This window comes from Seriola lalandi, unplaced genomic scaffold (assembly GCF_002814215.2).
Source record: "Seriola lalandi dorsalis isolate HSWRI2012SDOR001 ecotype SW California unplaced genomic scaffold, Sedor1 jcf7180002054316, whole genome shotgun sequence".
NCBI lineage: Eukaryota > Metazoa > Chordata > Actinopteri > Carangiformes > Carangidae > Seriola > Seriola lalandi.
Genome location: NW_019524869.1, coordinates 55,996 through 73,495, shown reverse-complemented (window position 1 = coordinate 73,495; position 17,500 = coordinate 55,996). Strand labels below are relative to the sequence as shown.

The 17,500-nt window shown below is 41.0% G+C and overlaps 2 protein-coding genes across 3 annotated transcripts in view; both read right to left on the bottom strand.

Annotated features, from left to right (window-relative positions):
- adck1 (aarF domain containing kinase 1) overlaps positions 1-15,265 on the bottom strand; it is a 106,388-nt gene extending 91,123 nt beyond the window's left edge. The window contains exons 1-3 of one of the 2 annotated variants that reach the window (XM_023406735.2): positions 14,966-15,265; positions 12,213-12,352; positions 11,529-11,612 (exon numbers count right to left, since the gene is read on the bottom strand). In XM_023406735.2, the coding sequence (XP_023262503.1) occupies positions 11,529-11,612; positions 12,213-12,344 (216 nt within the window). In that variant the 5' untranslated portion in view covers positions 12,345-12,352; positions 14,966-15,265. The remainder of the gene's footprint in view (positions 1-11,528; positions 11,613-12,212; positions 12,353-14,965) is intronic. The other variant, XM_023406736.2, reaches the window with a different exon arrangement.
- A 683-nt stretch (positions 15,266-15,948) lies between these two features.
- slirp (SRA stem-loop interacting RNA binding protein) overlaps positions 15,949-17,500 on the bottom strand; it is a 3,762-nt gene continuing 2,210 nt past the window's right edge. Inside the window, exons 3-4 of the mRNA XM_023406744.2 lie at positions 16,911-17,018; positions 15,949-16,358 (exon numbers count right to left, since the gene is read on the bottom strand). Of these exons, the coding sequence (XP_023262512.1) occupies positions 16,290-16,358; positions 16,911-17,018 (177 nt within the window). The 3' untranslated portion in view covers positions 15,949-16,289. The remainder of the gene's footprint in view (positions 16,359-16,910; positions 17,019-17,500) is intronic.

The window sequence follows — 17,500 nt, the reverse complement described above, 5'->3', positions numbered from 1 at the left end:
AGGTAACACTGACAGACGCTGTCTCACGTGCTGAGCCAGTGGTTCGAGGGAGAGGGAAAAAGTAGCGGTGAAAGGGGGCAAACCTGGCGAGTACCCCTGGCAACTGGAAACTGGTAGACCATTACTGAAGAATTTGCATATAAAACTTTTATCATGCTAATGAATTGTGCCCCTAATCCAAATTTATTCAATGTAGCCCAGAGATAATCCCATTCCTGCCCATCAAAAGCTTTTTCAACATCTAATGATAAAACAGAGCAAGGAGAGTCAACACTACATGATATAGTTGAGTGTAGGAGATGAATATGCGGTTGTAGGGTTGTCAGCTGATAATGGCTAATTGGTGCAGCCTGAACCATAAAGGCATATGTATTAGCTACATCAGCTCACTCAAAAGCGGTTTCAAAACTATGAAATATTTGTTTTCCTTTCGATGAACATGGTGGCAGAGGACGGTTAGCAACTACAGAATCCCACCAGGCTTTGATGAAGGGAAGCCATACGATAGCTGGAAAAATGAAGTTGCAATTTGGACGAGTTACAGAGCTTGAAAAAGAAAAGCAAATGCTTGGTGTTGTTTTCGTGCTGTCGGCGAGGGGAAGATAAACAGCGATGGAAATACCATTAGATGACTGGAATAAAGACACTGATATGAAAACTTGTGAAACTAGACAATTTGTTTCTCAAGGAAGAAAATGTACAAACATTTGAAGCATACTCAAGTTTTGAACAGATTACAAGAGGACTGTAATGCATCCATGGCGGACTATATAATTGATTTTGAACAATATTACTCTCGGATGCAAAAATACAAGATGGAACTTCCCAATGCAGTACTAGCTTTCAAACTACTGGATACTGCATGCTTGGACACAAAAGATCGACAGTTGACTCCAACAGTGTTCACAGACCTGACATTTACATATATGAAGTCAGCATTGAATTTTTGGAGAAAAAGCGTCTGCTTCTGGCATGGGAATTAATCAAGAAATGGCATTGATAACAGAGCAGAGCCAACAGAGAGGCAAGTCGAGGCATGATAAGGATCGACATAAGACTCTACTGCCTGGCACAAACCCACTGGACAGTTATGGACACAGGTCAAAGTGTGTTGCTTGTCAGTCTACATTTCACTGGGCCAAAGACTGGCCACAAAGGTGAGCAAGTCAAGATGACAGAAGATGACACACATAAGGGAGAGTTACACTCTAGGTACTCTAGGTACTGACTCTGTACACGAAAGAGTCACCCTATGAAGCAGAAATCTTTATGACAGAGTGTTTTGCTTCAGTGATTATAGACACTACATACACAAGGAATGTGTGTGGACAGGAGTGACTAGATATCTGCATCAATGGATTAAACCAGAACGAGTTGAATTAATTGAAGAAAATAATAACATGCAGCTGCAGACCCTTTAGGTTTGGAGATGGAAATTTGGTCTACTCCACTCAAAGGTTAAATATTCCTGCAAGGATTGGAAAGACTGAATGTCATATTGAAACTGATGTAGTCCTGACATTCCACTGCTTTTTGAGCAAAGCCTCCATGAAAAGAGCAGAGACAGTAGTCGGTGTGGAGATTGACAGGGCGATGATGTTCAACAAACCTGTACAACTTGACTTTACAATCTCTGGTCATTACTGTGTGAACATTACAGATGACAAAAACAAGAATACTCAGTGGGATGACCAGGTATTGGCAACTACAGAAGGTGACACCGCGAGAGAAAGAAAAGATGAGCACGAAGAAAGTCAGTGTGAAGATGAAATACTAACAATCTCAGAAACTATTAAGTGAGCAAAAAAAGTAGTTAATGTTGTTGAAACTTCACAAACAATTTGGCCATGCTTCAGCTGGCAGACTGCATAAGCTTCTAAGGAGTTCAGGTAATAAAGATATAGAATGTAACTCCACCCTGCAGAAAATTGTGAATGAATGTGAAGTATGTCAAAGATACAGTAAAACTGCTCCAAACCTGCTTTTGGCCTACCTCTGGCATCTCATTACAATGAGGCTGTACAGCTGCATGAACTTGAAACAGGTGTATAGTATTTCAACATTATTGACCAATTCACATGGTTTAGTGCAGACTGCAGCATAAAAGAGTACTAGCCACCTGGCATTTCACTGCAGACGTCAAAGGACCTGAGCTTCCTGAGGAAAAATAGCCAGCTCTGCTCCTTCAGGTAGATGGCATCCATGTTCAGGGAACAGTCCAGTTCACTGTCCATGTGCACACCTAGGTTCAAGGTAAACACAAGAAACTTGTGCTACAGAAAATGGTCCAGACTCAGTGAATAGCTCCCTAAGCTTAACATGTCCGATGATAACTATTAATTTAGCTATACAGACTAATGATCAGTGATAACTAACATGTCTTTGGGGTCATCAGGTGGGAGCCTCCTTTCACCAGTGTTTCGTCTAGTTGGTCCCACGACACCTCCAGGAGGCTAGACAGTGATCATTGGCGTCCCAGAGTCACTCCCCTAATGCCAGCCATCACTGCTCCTCACACCACGACTATTTTCTTTACCTTGCCTATTCTACCACAAACAACACCATCATCAACTCTGACAAAACACACTAGCAGATTCACACAGGCCACACCCCCAACTTAAAAACACTTCCTCTTCCTGGATTTCTTCCTTGCTTCTCCTAAGAGTCTGTCTATCCTAAGTGCTCCCCCTGCTGGGCCCCCAGCTACCATTAATTCTTCTCATCCAAATCCACTGACTGGATCTTGCTGCCTCATCTGACTTTTTCCTTTCATATGTTTCTACAACTGAAGCCTCCCACGGAACAGTCAGCTCTATGAAATATACTGTCATTCTACTCCAAGACCACAAGACTATGTCAGGCCTTAGCTTTGTACTGGCTATTTAAACAACAAGCTTTCCTCCTAAATCTACCTGCATTTCCCAATCACAAGCACCCTCTAAGCTGCCTTGCCTCCTTGTTGTCTCACCAACTTTCTCTCCCTCTTGAACAAACTTGATTGCAACTCTCTTTATTTTAGGCCCTCCTAAATTTGCCTGCCTCCGTAACTCTTCAATTCCTGCAGCTAAGCTTTTTAAAACCTGGTTATGTCGCCACTTATACCGGCCTTGCGACAGACTAACCTTACAGCCTGACAGAATGTGCTTTAAAATTGCAGTACCTGAACACAATGAACGTATTTATAAGTGTACACCACCTCAATGTCCTTCCCTCGAATGTTGACTGGCTGAAGGGTGGGCCTAGAACTCCGAAAGTCAATGCCCATCTCCTTGGTCTTGGCGGTGTTCAGAAGGAGGCAGTTCTTGTCGCTCCATTCACTGAAGGCCATCATTAGATCCCTGTAGTCCTCTTCCTGCCCATTCCTGGTATGCGCCACAATAGCTGTGAGAGTCCCCTGTGGAGCCCCAGCGCTGCTCATCATTGCCCCTGAGCCAGTTACCCAGCCTGACATACTGTGGTCGTCCTGTCATGTAATCCACAATCCAGGACGTGAAGCAGAGCTCCACCCCCATCCCTTTAATCTTGTCTTTAAGAATGGGGGGTTGGATGGTGTTAAATGCACTTGAGAAATCAAAGAACATAATCCTCATGTAACTACCTGGCTCATCCAAGTAAGAATGGGCCCGGTGGAGCATGTAAAGGATGGCATCATCCACTCCAATATGTTCTTTGTAGGCGAACTGTAGGGGGTCAAGTGCATGTTCAACCTGTGGCCTCAGAAGGTGAGAAGCAGCCGCTCCAGGGTCTTCATGATGCAAGGGCATCGGTCTGTAGTCATTTATCTCAGCTTGCCGCACTACTTTAGGGACCGGAACAAGACATGATGATTCCACAGGACCGGGACCCTCGCTGTTTATAGACTTAAGTTAAAGATCCTCTGGAGAGGCTCAGCCAGCTGGGCTGCAGTCCTTTAACAGCCTTGGACACACACCATCTGGATCTATTGCCTTTCCAGGATGTAGCCTCTTGAGCTCTGCCCTCACCTCCTCCGTTGTAAAGGACAGGAGACTTGACCCCAGTGTGCAGGGAGTTGCAGCTGCAGTGTCAGGTTGTAAAGGAGATGCCATAGAAGAAGCAGCTGAAGCAGTGGGAGAGAGAACAGGTGAAGCTGTGTCAAACCTGTTCTAGTACAGGTCGAACTCATTGGCCTTGTCCACATCCCCTGATGTTGCCTGGCTGTTCTTCTCTTTATAGTCAGTGATAGTCCTCATCTTCTTCCACACCTCTCAGGTGTTGTTGTGCTGCAGCTTCCTCTCTACTTTATTTTTGTAGCTTCAATCTCCTCTTCAGCTCATGTTGCACACACCTGAGCTTCTTCCTGTCTCCATCCCTGAAGGCCTCCTTTTTCTGGTTGAGGAGGGTCTTGATGTTACTGGTGATCCAGGGTTTGTTGTTTGGAAAGCAGTGTACAGTCCTTGCTGGTATTAGAGTGTCCATACAGAAGTCAATGTAGTTTGTGGTACATTCAACCATTTTATCAAGGTCAGGGTCCCTGCTATTATCATTTTCCTGCGACTTGAAACGTACATTCCAATCTGTGCACTGAAAACAGTCTTTTAGATACTCACTGGCCTCCGGGATCCAGTTCCTGAATGAGCGGGTGGTTGCAGCCTGCCTCAGTACAGAGGGTTTGTAGGAAGGCTGAAGAAATACCAGATTATGATCTGATCTGCCAAGTGGTGGTAGAGCTGAAGCAGTGTAGGCCTCCTTGACATTTGCCTACAACAGATCAAGTGTCCCAAGTATTTTCCCTTGTGGGACAGTCAGCATACTAAGTGAAGCCAGTCAGATGAGAGGTGAGAGTAACATGGCTAAGATCCCCTGATATTTCAATGAATGCATCAGGGTTCTGGGTCTGTACTCTTGCAACAGTCTCGTAAATGACATCACACGCGACTGCAGGCTCTGCTCATGGTTGAATGTAAACAACAATGGCGACGATGTGTGAGAACTCCCTCGGAAGAGAGTACGGTCTAAGACCAACTGCCAACAGTTCAATATCCTGTCACTGTCATGTGACCGGGGTTGCACCATCTATTCTTCACAAGCAGAACCAGTCCTCCACATTTATTCTTTCCACTTGCTCTGGCATCCTGGCTTTGTCCACTTGTACTGCAGTGAAGCCAGGTAAATCCACACAACAGTCGGGAGTGTTGTCATTTAACCAGGTCTCCGTGAAATACATGAGACTACATTCACAATATTCTCGCTGGTTCTTCACAAGTGCCTCCAGTTCATCATACTTGTTTGCCAGGGAGTTGACATTTACCATGAGGATTGATGGTAGAAAAGGCTTATATCTCCATGTCCTAGCCTTTAGCTTAGCCCCGCTTTGCATCCACGGTATGGCTTCTTCAGCTCAGCCAGTATGGGATGTTTAACTCCATATCTGGTAATCTTTAAAGCCAGGAGTTCTTCATTTGTGTACAGTATTTTCTCCATCGTCAGACAAAACAACGACGTAGAATAAAAAACATCAATCGACAAAAAATATACTAATATATACAAATATACTATGAGCTAAACTGCACACACCAGCTTATTCTTACTTGTTCTCAAATGTTTTCTACATGTGGTAGTGTGGTACTATGTTACATAGGAGTTTCGTGTAGTGTGGAGCCACAGTGTGTTCCTGAGGAGGAGATAAATCACAGCACACTTCAGTAGTTACAGAGGACAAAAGGCAGTCAGTCCATCTGTTCTCTCATTGCAGGCCATATTCCTGTGGTCATTTGGCAGACTTCTCTCATGCTTGTTCTGTGATACACTCTAATTGGCTGTGAATGGCCCCTCGGTTCACTAGGGCAGCCTTTGATGAGCCTGGAAGACTGGCTGCCTAAGTGGCTTTTGAGTGAAGCTCTTCATGAGATTCTGAAAGCAGCTCGGCTGCTCTACTGAGAGACAAGCAAAGGGTGACAAGCAAACAACAACGAAGATGAGATGCAGAAACAAGGCCTCATTAACTGTGCAGTCAAATGTGCCCCTCACAACAAGAAAAAAGCATTAGAGGGAACTGACATGATAACTTCATATGACACAGGCTTTTAATATTATGTAATTGCAAAGCCTGTTGCTGGTACTGATATATATACTCAGTAACTAGTTTATAAAGGTCCACCAAGCTCAAACTAATGCAGTATAATGTTATCTAATCCAACAGCCCTGAAAGAAATCTCACCCTCATGAAGGCTCTTATGTTTTTATTGGTTGTTGATTCTATTGGCACACGATGACACTCACCACAGATCACTGAATAAGTTACAACCAGATCCACAACATATCATCATGAATGTTCTTGGCTTTTCTGAGTGGAGTCTGTGTGTGAACATACTTTATCACTCACCTTCAGCAGTAATTAGTTACATAACAAAATGTGTAGAAATAGAAACAACACATTATTGATTAGTGTTTCATCCAGGGTACACATTGGAAGTGTTTATTGACCATCATTAGCTAGCTGAGAGTGAGAGTGCATGCAGCGTCCAACAAGTCCCCCCCTTACAGTGAAGCCATGAGGTTCAAAACACTACCCAGGTGAATCACTGAGCTAGGGTAGAGAGAATAAACAAGTCTATGATAGCTCTCTAAATTTCATTCAGGCAGTTGCCAATTTAAACTTCATGTTGCCAGTCCACTCGTGTGCTTTTCTGTGTGGATCATTGTACATAGAGTAACACAGGGCAGGCATGTCCCAGCATGGGAGGCTGTTAAATTTAACACAGCTGTTCTTTTTTTTCTTGAAAAAGCATACATTTGACAATATTCATTTTACATAGTATCAATATAACTAGAAGAGAATCCCATTGTGTACATTTAAAGCAGAAAATGATGCAGTACTTTTGATACACACACACATAATAGAACAAAAAGTGAGCCTCTAGATGCAAGTCACATTATACCGTTACTCATTCATTCAGACAAGTCAACTACAATCTGACTTTATAGGTTTAATGTACTCAGTCCACCTGGTCCAGATCAAGCACTTTTTTTCTTTTTGGACCACAGCCAGAAGTATTCCTATTAGTTATCACTTAACATTATTATTACACCCTACAAATGGGATCCATGTACACAGCATCATATCTAAAAGGAATGCTTACACCCAATACATTATTAATGTGTTTGTGTATTTCCTGCCAATAATGCACAATATTATGGCATTTCCAAAAAAAAAAAAAAAGCGATTCGTGAAGAGCTAGTTGAATTTCACTATGCTTGACATATTCTTCTCCAGCCCTCCTCTAGGATATTAAAATTCCCCTGCTTCTCCCATTTCTCTTTTATATACCAGTGTATTCTCAGACTTGGACTGAAGAATAGCATTGTACATTTTGGCGATAATCTTATTACATGTAGTCGATTTGTGATGTGGAAACAGCAGTTGCTGTAACTTAACTATCCATATTTCAATCCCCAAATTTCACTTGTTTGATGATAGCCTCACCGTCAAGACATCTGCATACTAATATGAAGTCAAACTCACAACGCCAACTCCTGAAATCATTTGATTTACATGACATTTTCATCAATGGTTCTACACTTAATATTCAGGAACATATTGCGAGCTTGTTGAGTAGTCTCTGGCTTCACACAGTGGACAGAATCAAGAATGCATAGAAAACACACTACATCTTCTTTGCTGCCACACAGTCTGTGCAGGAAATGTCAACCAGTAAGTGTGGTGTCCGGCGGTCGCAAGGATACGCTGCTTCAACCGGCTTGCTGCAAGATATTGCAAGTTCGTTTGCATTCTCAATTGAGTCCATCAGGTGGAGCCAGAGACCATGCATAACACATATGGCTGAGTGTCAAAGAACACACAATGAAAATGTCACGTTACTTTATGTTTTCAGTAGTTCGCGCTGTGACAGTGGTTTAATATTATTATCCAGATGTCTTCAGTGTGAGACCATCATCAAACATGAAATTTGGGGAATTCAGTCTGTGCAGGAAATCTCAACCCCTGAGAACGGTGTTCCGAGGTCGCTGGGATGCACGGCTGCTTTAACAGCCAGGCTTGACCAGCAGGGCCCAAGGGGCTGTACAGAGTATATGTGTGTGTGTGTGTGTGTGTGTGTGTGTGTGTGTGTGTGTGTGTGTGTGTGTGTGTGTGTGTGTGTCACATACACAAGGCTAGCCATGCTGAACCATGGTCTTTAAAGGTTCACTAAAGCTCTCTTGCTGCAGCAGAGCACTTTTTGCCAGACCTTTACAGTAGCAGTCTCCTAAGTGAACCTGACTGAGCTGTGGCCTTTAAACAAACACCAGCACAAATCACTCTATGTAACATGAGATCCAAACATCTGAGATAAATAGGAAAGTGGTCTTAGACGTTTGGACCCCACTGTATATCAACTGACAATTACTGTTACCTTTAATCTGCAAGTGGGGTTACTCCTACAAAAATGATCCTGTTCAGTGGATATGACCATGGGTAATAATAAAATCTGATGTTGAAACATGTCTGCTGCTCAACAGTCTTGTGTCAATTGGAGGTTCATTTCAAGTTTAAAACCACAAATTATTTGATTGGTTTATTTGATTGCCAGTTTCTCCCTTGGACTTGTCATGGAAAACAGGACTGCAGAGATTAATTAGGTAATCACTAAATACGCTCAATGAATTAAGGCCACTGGATGTTTAGATGTATTAAATAGTACAAACTATATCTGGATAACAGAAAATAGTTCCCCAGATAAAATAACATTGTCTAAGGTGTCTGTAGTTATGAACCCACCAACTCAGTTGCCCTCTAAAGCTTTTTTGCATCTTTTAGCTCATTGTATTGACTTTCTGTCCTGAAACTTTATTGTGTGGGTTCACTCAGTGCTCTCATCAACTGCCAACAGCAGGCAACTATTTTCAGTGAAAAAACTCTGATATGCTCATTACCAAACAGCAGAGAGACTAGAGAATAGCTGGTGAACATTAATGGTGGTGTAAGCTTTTTCTATCCCTACCTAGCTAGTGCTAGCATGAACAGCTATTCACTTACCAGTCTATTTCAGCATCAAACTTCATTCCTTTACTCGCCAACAGTCTCCAGTGTTGGAAGGAAACCAACTTTAACTCTTGTTTTGCATATTTTTGTATCGCTTGTTTTCATGCACTGAAGTTAGCATGCAAACGAGCTAGCCCCAGCCTATCCCATATCGTAATACTATTTTACGAAAATGAGTCTCAGTAGTATCCAGTCTGTCCTCAGTTTAGCATTGGTGTTGTATTCTAACTCGCTGGTTTAATCGTTTGTTGTTAAGTGTCTAAGTGGTTAGAGATTGGCTTTCAAACCCAGCACGACAACACAAAAGCAGTTTAGGGTACTAAAAAAAAAAAATCAGAGAACACAAGAACAGAGGCTTTAGCTGCACCGTGTTGTGACCATAAATAAAGATGGACATAGCGTCCATGATGTCATCCATAGGTTCCTGTAGAGCGGCTTTTAAATTCAAAGTGAGCTGTTCCACTTTTGCATACGAGCCAGTACCCGACTGCGCCGAATTCCCGGCTAATCCAAAAATGGGCAAAGAGGTGGGGCGTGTTTCAACCCGAGACTTTGATGCATGCCGGCTTGTGACAGGTATACACTCACCCACCTGTCACTCAAAGTGGCACGCCCTCAATTATGCAGAACTTTAAGCCTTAATAAAATGTGGACAAGTGAGTTATATAGCCCCTTGTCTGGCTCCACCATTCAGACTTGTTTCAGGTCACATCCCTGTTTATCCAGAGTCATAAAAAATGAACCAGTTGTGTGAAATTTTGTCATAATTGCATTGTGAAGTCTTGAGTGAGATATTGTGTCCACAAGAATGGGACGGATAGACGGAGGGACAACACATAAACAATGTTGGGACTCATTAAAGAGACTACATGTATCTTTATTCCACAGACAAAGGATCTCACTTCCCCACAGTTCCTCACTGTTCACACCTGGGGACAACCCTCCCCCAGGGACCTCACTGACCAGTCAGTGTTGGTCAGTGTGTGACATCTGACCGCCCAGGGTGTCACCAAACAAAACCAGGTCTCCTTCTTTGTTCTCGCTCTCTTTTATTTTTGGCTTGCTCTGGCAGCTCCTGCTCTCCCCTCTCGGCTCTTCAAGGAGCACCAAGGACCCAGCCCAGGTCAGCCCTGCTACCTGAGACAACAGATCTCTTGCTGGCCTGTTCACAGCAGACTGCAACATTCCTCAACAGCAGCGACCTGCTTTGGATAAACTGAGAGTGAACCAAGTTCTCTTCAGAATCAGCGGCTACAACATAAGGTCAGCCAGCTGATTTTCCAAGCAACAGGAGTCACAGCAGAGTTAGCGTGGAACAGCTAACTCTGTGAGAAGAACAAAGGAGATAACAGCGGAAGCAACACAGCCAGACAGGACTTTACTCCACCAGGAAGCCACCCAACTCTCTGGACACTTCAGCAACACTGGAAAGGACCTCTTTGTTTTGTTCCAAGGACTGGGTAACATTTACTAACTGGGCCTAACCTCACCTAGCATAGCATAGCATAGCAAAGCACAGCACAGCACAGCACAACACAGCACAGCTAAGCAGCTGAAGTATAAACCTTTGTTAATGTACATGTTGGTTAATGTCTTGATGTTGAAATGTTTGCTTAGGTTGTGGTTAGTCACACAGTCAATTGGGTACTTGTATGTACACACACATACCTGTAGTACGTGTCAGTTCAAAAACCTGCATGCAACTAACCTTCTCCATCTAACCGGGTACCTTTAGATTACATGAGCTAGGCTAACAATGAAATTTACACCTTCCCTCCCCCACACACTAGGTGGTCTCAGTGGCCATTTTGAGTAGTTTTTTGTTTACCGCCATCTTGTGTAGTCTTCCTTCAGGTCATGTGGTCACAGCGAACATTTTGAATTGGCCATCTTGCCTTTGTCTGTCCCCACAGACACACACACACACACACACACATACATATATACATATACACACCTGTAAATACTAGATTAGACATTGTGTTTTTACTCTGTTCCATTGTAAACAAATGTCTTTAAGTATAACTACTGGTGTGTTTACTGTTGCACAAGTGTGTATATTGACAGCCTCTACTCAGTAGAAATCCAATCCTTCAACCTTTACTTACTGTTGATATGGTAATTTGGTTATAGTTATTAAGTTAATTATCAGAGTTCCAGATTAAATAGTAAAAATTTAAGACTGAACCAATATTGGCTATTTTGCTATTAGTTTAGGCTGGTAGCCCCAGGACTTTAATTCATTTTAAAGTTATAATTTAATATTATTATTTAAATATTAATATTTTCTTAATTTATGATAGCCAATAAATTGATAGACAACCAAAGGTCCAATATTTATTGTGTCCCGCTCGTGAGGCAGAGCTCAGACCCCACAAAAGAATATGGCTCCGGCTCTGTTACCGGTGCGGAGGCATACAAATTTTACCAGAGAGCTAGGGGTGCTTTTATTGTGAAGTAGCTATACGAAATGCATGTCTTTGTCACTGAGTTAATAGTTTGGAAAAACAAAAAAGGGCTTATCTACCTTGGACTTGAGTTCCCAGTATTCCTCTGTGCCATATTCCACATGTTTGAATGCAGTCAGATAGTCGTAGCTGATGACCGCCGTCTGCAGACAAACAGAACTGCAACATGTAAAGAACTGAGGAGTCACGATTGTACTAATGAACAAACAATCATAAAATCAGCAAAAGCAAAACATTTAAGTCTGAAACCTCGCTATGGAATGATACTGAAGCTATCAGCTTTAAAGTTGATATGAATGAGATCATTTTGGAAAGGACTGAGTGAGCATTAGCATTGGCAGAATGTTGTTCACTGAGATGTCCAGTCACCTATCAAAAGCAAGTTTCAAGTTTAAGCTGCAGCTGAATCCAGTGGGAATTGAAGAAAAATCTCATAAACAGTGCAGTATGCTTTGGGAGATTGGTGTTCATTTATGTATAATATACAGAACATCTAATGATCAAAAGGCAACAACATCGAAAAATATCCATTTTATATCTAAATAATATGTACAGCATGCGAGTCTTCTATCATGAAGCCAGTTCTACTGGTAGAGATCGATAGCTGCCAACCCACTAATCTTGCTTTGCACAGGCTTCTGGGAACTCAACCTGACGTCAAAACAAAAGCATCAAGACAAAAACATAGAACATCTACAATCCCCAAATCAAGATTCACAGGGTAGAGGTGTGAAGTAACTCACAGTAGCTGCAGCTCGTCCGAAGCGGATGATACTCAGGTCATTGAGGTCCAGTTGTCTGTTGTACAGATAAAACCCAGAGGAGGCAAACAGTGCTGTAGCCAGAGAGGAGACTTTGAGGAGCCGACCAGCCATCAGAGGCACTGGAGGAAGAATGAATATGAAAAGCACGTTCTGACAGACTCCAAGTTTATGAAAAAAAAGTGTCAAAGATGGCAAAGATAAAAGAATAGCTGTGTTTCATCAATTCATAAATGTGAGAACTCTGAATGACTTTTTATTGCGGCTGCTGGTGCCTTCAGGACTAGCTCCCCTGCCTTCAGCAGCAGAGCAAATAGCATCTTCGCCACTGATACAGTGATGTTTGGCATGACTTTAAGACATTTGGGGTGGACTTCTGTCCATTTTTGGGGAAACACTGGATTCTTTCTTCGGAGGAGAGAGGTGGAACCAAACCAAACCAAGAAAGCTAATTTTCTCCACTCAATATTCAGTGTTAAACCAACTCTGAATATATTGACATACTGACTGAACTCTGGCCTTACATTGGTGCACATGCACCAGCAACAGCTGAGCATCGTCTGTGGCATACAGTCATTACCACATTTTACTGAGCGTCCAACATGCAGCTGCAGGTTACAGACTAAATACAGAAAATATGAGAAATACTTAGTGTTTCATCATTTCTACAAACCTTGCTCATAAACACACTGTGTGTCAGGTGTATGTATGTGATAGTAATCTAGTAAAGGCAAGGCATCTTTTACCAGATCAGTAACAATAACTATTTATTTATGTACATTTGTATTTATAATTTTTTGTTTAATATTTTTAAAGGGTTGTACCCCTGCATATAGCAGTTTAAGGTTTGGGAAACTTCTATCTATCACTTAAATCCTATGGGTGTGACTTCAGAAGCTGTGCTTTGAACTGTAACTGTGGTTTGGTCTGTGTCCTATAGAAATCACCTACACACCAGTAGAGGTCACTGTTTAACTGTGGTTTAAGTTAATAAAGTTCAGTATGAGGCAGATAATTTTATTTATTTATTTATTTATTTATTTTATTGTAAAATGTCAAATCTTTCACCATGTATGGTCTTTTGAAGGCGTCACTGTAAGAGCTGAAAGTTATATAATTGAAAGTGCTGCATAAAGGAAAAACAGCAGATATGATGTTATTGAAATATTCAGCGCAATATTACCTAATGGTAGTGACAGTCAGTTCTCACAAGTGCAAGTACACATGTTCTGTCAAGATAGAGCTATCAGATAGGAACAGAAACGTAGCAGGGAACATACCAGCAACCATATAACAACACAGATAAAATGACATCAATGATAATTCCTCTGCCCCAGTGCATGCTGGGAAGCCTTCAGGTACACCTACTCCCAGTGTGCTAAATGAACATCAGTCTCGTCTGACCCGTCAGATGTTCATTGTTCACTCATTTTAAAATCAGAAAGCAAACCAGCTAAGCCAGTTCATTTCAAGTATCCATCAAAATCTCTTTCAGAAGATAAATATCAACCCTCATCAACATAGAAGACATGTCAGATGTTTTAACCCATGCAGGGTGAAGCAAATTCAACTTGGACCAGAATGGTCTTTAAAAGGGACAGACTATTATCACTGTCACTAATACCATGACCTATTTCATGCTGTCAGGCCGTATATTAGTCTATGTTTCTTGTTGACTGACAGTCAATAAACCAAGGATAAATGGTACTGAATGAAAGACAGAGGATGCACATGGAGATTGGGTCCTCAGGTTTATGGAGCATGCCATTTATATGGCCTGATGCTGCACTGCAAATATTCAGCTACAACTTATCATGTCCACATTGTGTTCCTTAAACAATAACTGTGTTTGTGATTAAGATCTCTGTGATTATGATTCAATACATTTACCTTGGGAAAATGAAAACATTCAAAATCTGACATTGTGTGGACAATATGTGTACATTCCGTCACAATGTTCTCATCCTCTGTCATTAAAGGGTAACTTTAGCAATATAGCATTGCATTTCCACAAAGTTGGGAGACATGCAAAATTAAAATTATAAAAGGAGCAACCAAAGAAAAAGAACTGATGCAGCAAAGACACAAATATCTTGACTTTTAGTTGATCAGTGTTTTTTGGTGGACTAAAACACTGAAAGCTACATTTTCTATTGTACAACTAGATAGTTTGTTCATTAGATCCTCCATCCTGTCTATCAGTTGCCACACTCCTTTTGTTTGTAATGCAGGGTTTCCTTTTTAATATGTAGTCCAACTGTATGGTCCAAACTGAGGAAATGCATCACTAAGAATCATCAACCTTAGTTTTGCTGGAGTAGAACTAATCATAGCAAGATGAACCTAATCTGTAGAAACTTGATGGAATGCCCCTTTACACAAGGTCGCCTGACAGAGAGACAGGCTACAGGGGACATAATTGCAGGCAATTAAAATGCATTTAACCGACAGTCGGTTGCAGGGGAGAACCTGGATGTTAGTGCTGCTTGGTGGTTTGGTTCAGGTTGGAGTTTGAATCTCACGTTAAAGGTAAAACACCGCATGAGCTCTGGCACATGTGTGTTATGCAACGATCTGCTGCATAAAAAACTAGTTGAAACAGACACGGAACCACACGACAGACTTGTGACGAGCATCCACACTGAACCGACACGCCGAGTTTCAACAAGGGAAAATCCTTCACTCCGGACAAACAAACCCATTCAGTCCACTGTCTGCGAACCACAGCGTCTTACCGGAGTCTCTGCAGTGTGTCTTTCACTTGCCGGTTTCGTTTTGACCTCTTGACGAGTTTTCGACTTGAGAGCGAAGAATTCTGGTTAACGTAGTAAATGTGGAGATGTGGGTAACTACATTTACATTAGCTATAGACTCGCACGATACTATAACATATAGAGAGATGACTTCTATGATGCTCATACAGAAGGTCGGGTAAACGGGTTAATGAAGTGAGACTGTATGCCTTGATTGTCGCCGTTTATGATAGATCAAAACTACAACATGGACGACCACAATGACGTATTTTACATGCGTCAGACGGTGATCAGCTGTTCATCAAGAGACGCCGGAATACTAAACAAGATAAAAGAAAACGAAAAACCGATATATATATATATATATATTTATTTATTTGTTTGTTTATTTTTTAAATCTTGTTCAGCCTTTATATATGTATGTGTGTGTGTGTGTCGATTTGCTTTTATCTTGCTTCATTTCCGGCTCATTCTGTTTTTTTATGTTGCACAACCTCATCTACAAAGGCACACACACACGTAAACTAAAAACGATGAAAGAAAAGACAATAACAATCCAAAAACAAAATCAGATTTTAGAAACTTCAGAAACTTTTAAAAAACGCCCACCGAAATGATCGAATATGTCTTAAAATGTATGCCTCATGTAAAATATTTTCAGCCGTTCGACAATATTTTACATGAGTACATTTAATCGGATATTGGATTGTTGCGATGGGCGTTTTTTAAAGCGCCTGAAACATGTTTTTTCAGGTGGCCCCGTGCACAGCAACACATCGCTCTGCCACTCTGCCAGGTGATGTCGGTCGGCTTTCCTAACTGGGAGTCGCTAAACAAAATCTTCTACTGGTAATTTACCAACTATTCATGAGCACCCCCCCCCCCCCCCCCCAAAAAAAAAAATCGAACTAAAATACCACATTACAAATACCAGCGCTAATCAAACAAAACAACACACATTGAAATGAATGTTGTTAAAGTTTTTATTCCCATACATTACAAATTAGTGAATGGTGTTCAGTAAGCATTAACCGGCTGTATCAGGTTTACGATGTGTGAGAGAATGGTTACAGAAAGTACAGCACTATCACTGACAATAAATACAGTCATTAACTGGACAAGTCTTCAAAAAACAACAACAATGCTCCAGCCCCAAATCACTGAAAGTGAACAAAAAAAAAAGGAACACACAGGTTCACACAGACTTATACACACCACCAAGTTTTCCTATTGGCTGAGCAAAAGAATAACAGAGAATAACAAAACATCTTTTTCTGTCTCAATAGTTCAGTAATAGAAGAGAGCTTTAGTCATGTTCACTGTCTTTGTTTGGTTTCTGCCCTGCAAACAGACGTCTATTCCTCTGAACCTGGAGCTGAAAAAAAAAAAACAGGAAGAAAAATTAGGATAAGGTACATACCGAATATCAGTATTTTCAGGTTGAGGCTCAAGTCCGATTGAAAGTTAATTATGTTTAGTGACATTTCTAAAAACATACTTTCAACCCATAATTTATTCATGTTTCTTATCTTTTACGATTACATTGTTCATTTTTTATAACAATGCCTTGGTTTCCTGTCCCCATTTTCAAATGAGCATAAACTGATTTAAACAGAACTTTGACTGTTATCAATTCCAAATTAAATGATTTACAAGGTGAATTAATTTATTTATAATTATTTTTGAACTGATTAATATGTCAGAAAATTTGAAAAGGTAGATAATATACATGAATATAAGATAAATACAAAATAATTGTTAGTAACAAACCCCAATTCAACAAAAAGGCCAAACTATACAAATATATGTAAAAGCTCTGTTTCATAAACTCTATCTTCTATACTCTTAAAGTGTTGTCAGACCAAAATGACACTGGCATGATGAGGACAAAGACCTAGCTGGGTGATGATAATATTTTTACTTTTACCTTGGCTCCCTCCAGCATGTGTGGCTCCTTCTGCAGTGCATTGTTCAGGCCTTCCTCTGATGTGAATGCAACCCAGCAGAAGCCTCTGTGAAAGCCTGTTTCTTTATCCTGGTACAACACACAGCACAGTCAAACGCACAAACACAGGCAAAAATAAAACCAGACTTTATGTTCATTGGATGGATGATTCAAGAAGTTTTAAGCCTCTGTATGTTAATATTTATACCAAACACAAAAAACAATGGTTGCCTGGAAGAAGGAACACAAAAATCTGAAAGACTATGGTATGAATAGGAATGAATGAATAGGAAAATTATTAAACTTAAAGCAGTTTTGCATCTAACCAAGGAAAATAGTAGCAGAGTGCATGTACACACACACACACACATATATATAAAAAGGTGCTGGTCAATAAATTAGAATATCATTAAAAAGTTGATTTATTTCAGTAATTCCATTCAAAAAGTGAAACTTGTATACTGTATACATTCATGCCACACAGACTGATATATTTCAGGTGTTTATTTCTTTTAATTTTGATGATTATAACTGACAACTAATGAAAACCCCAAATTCAGTATCTCAGAAAA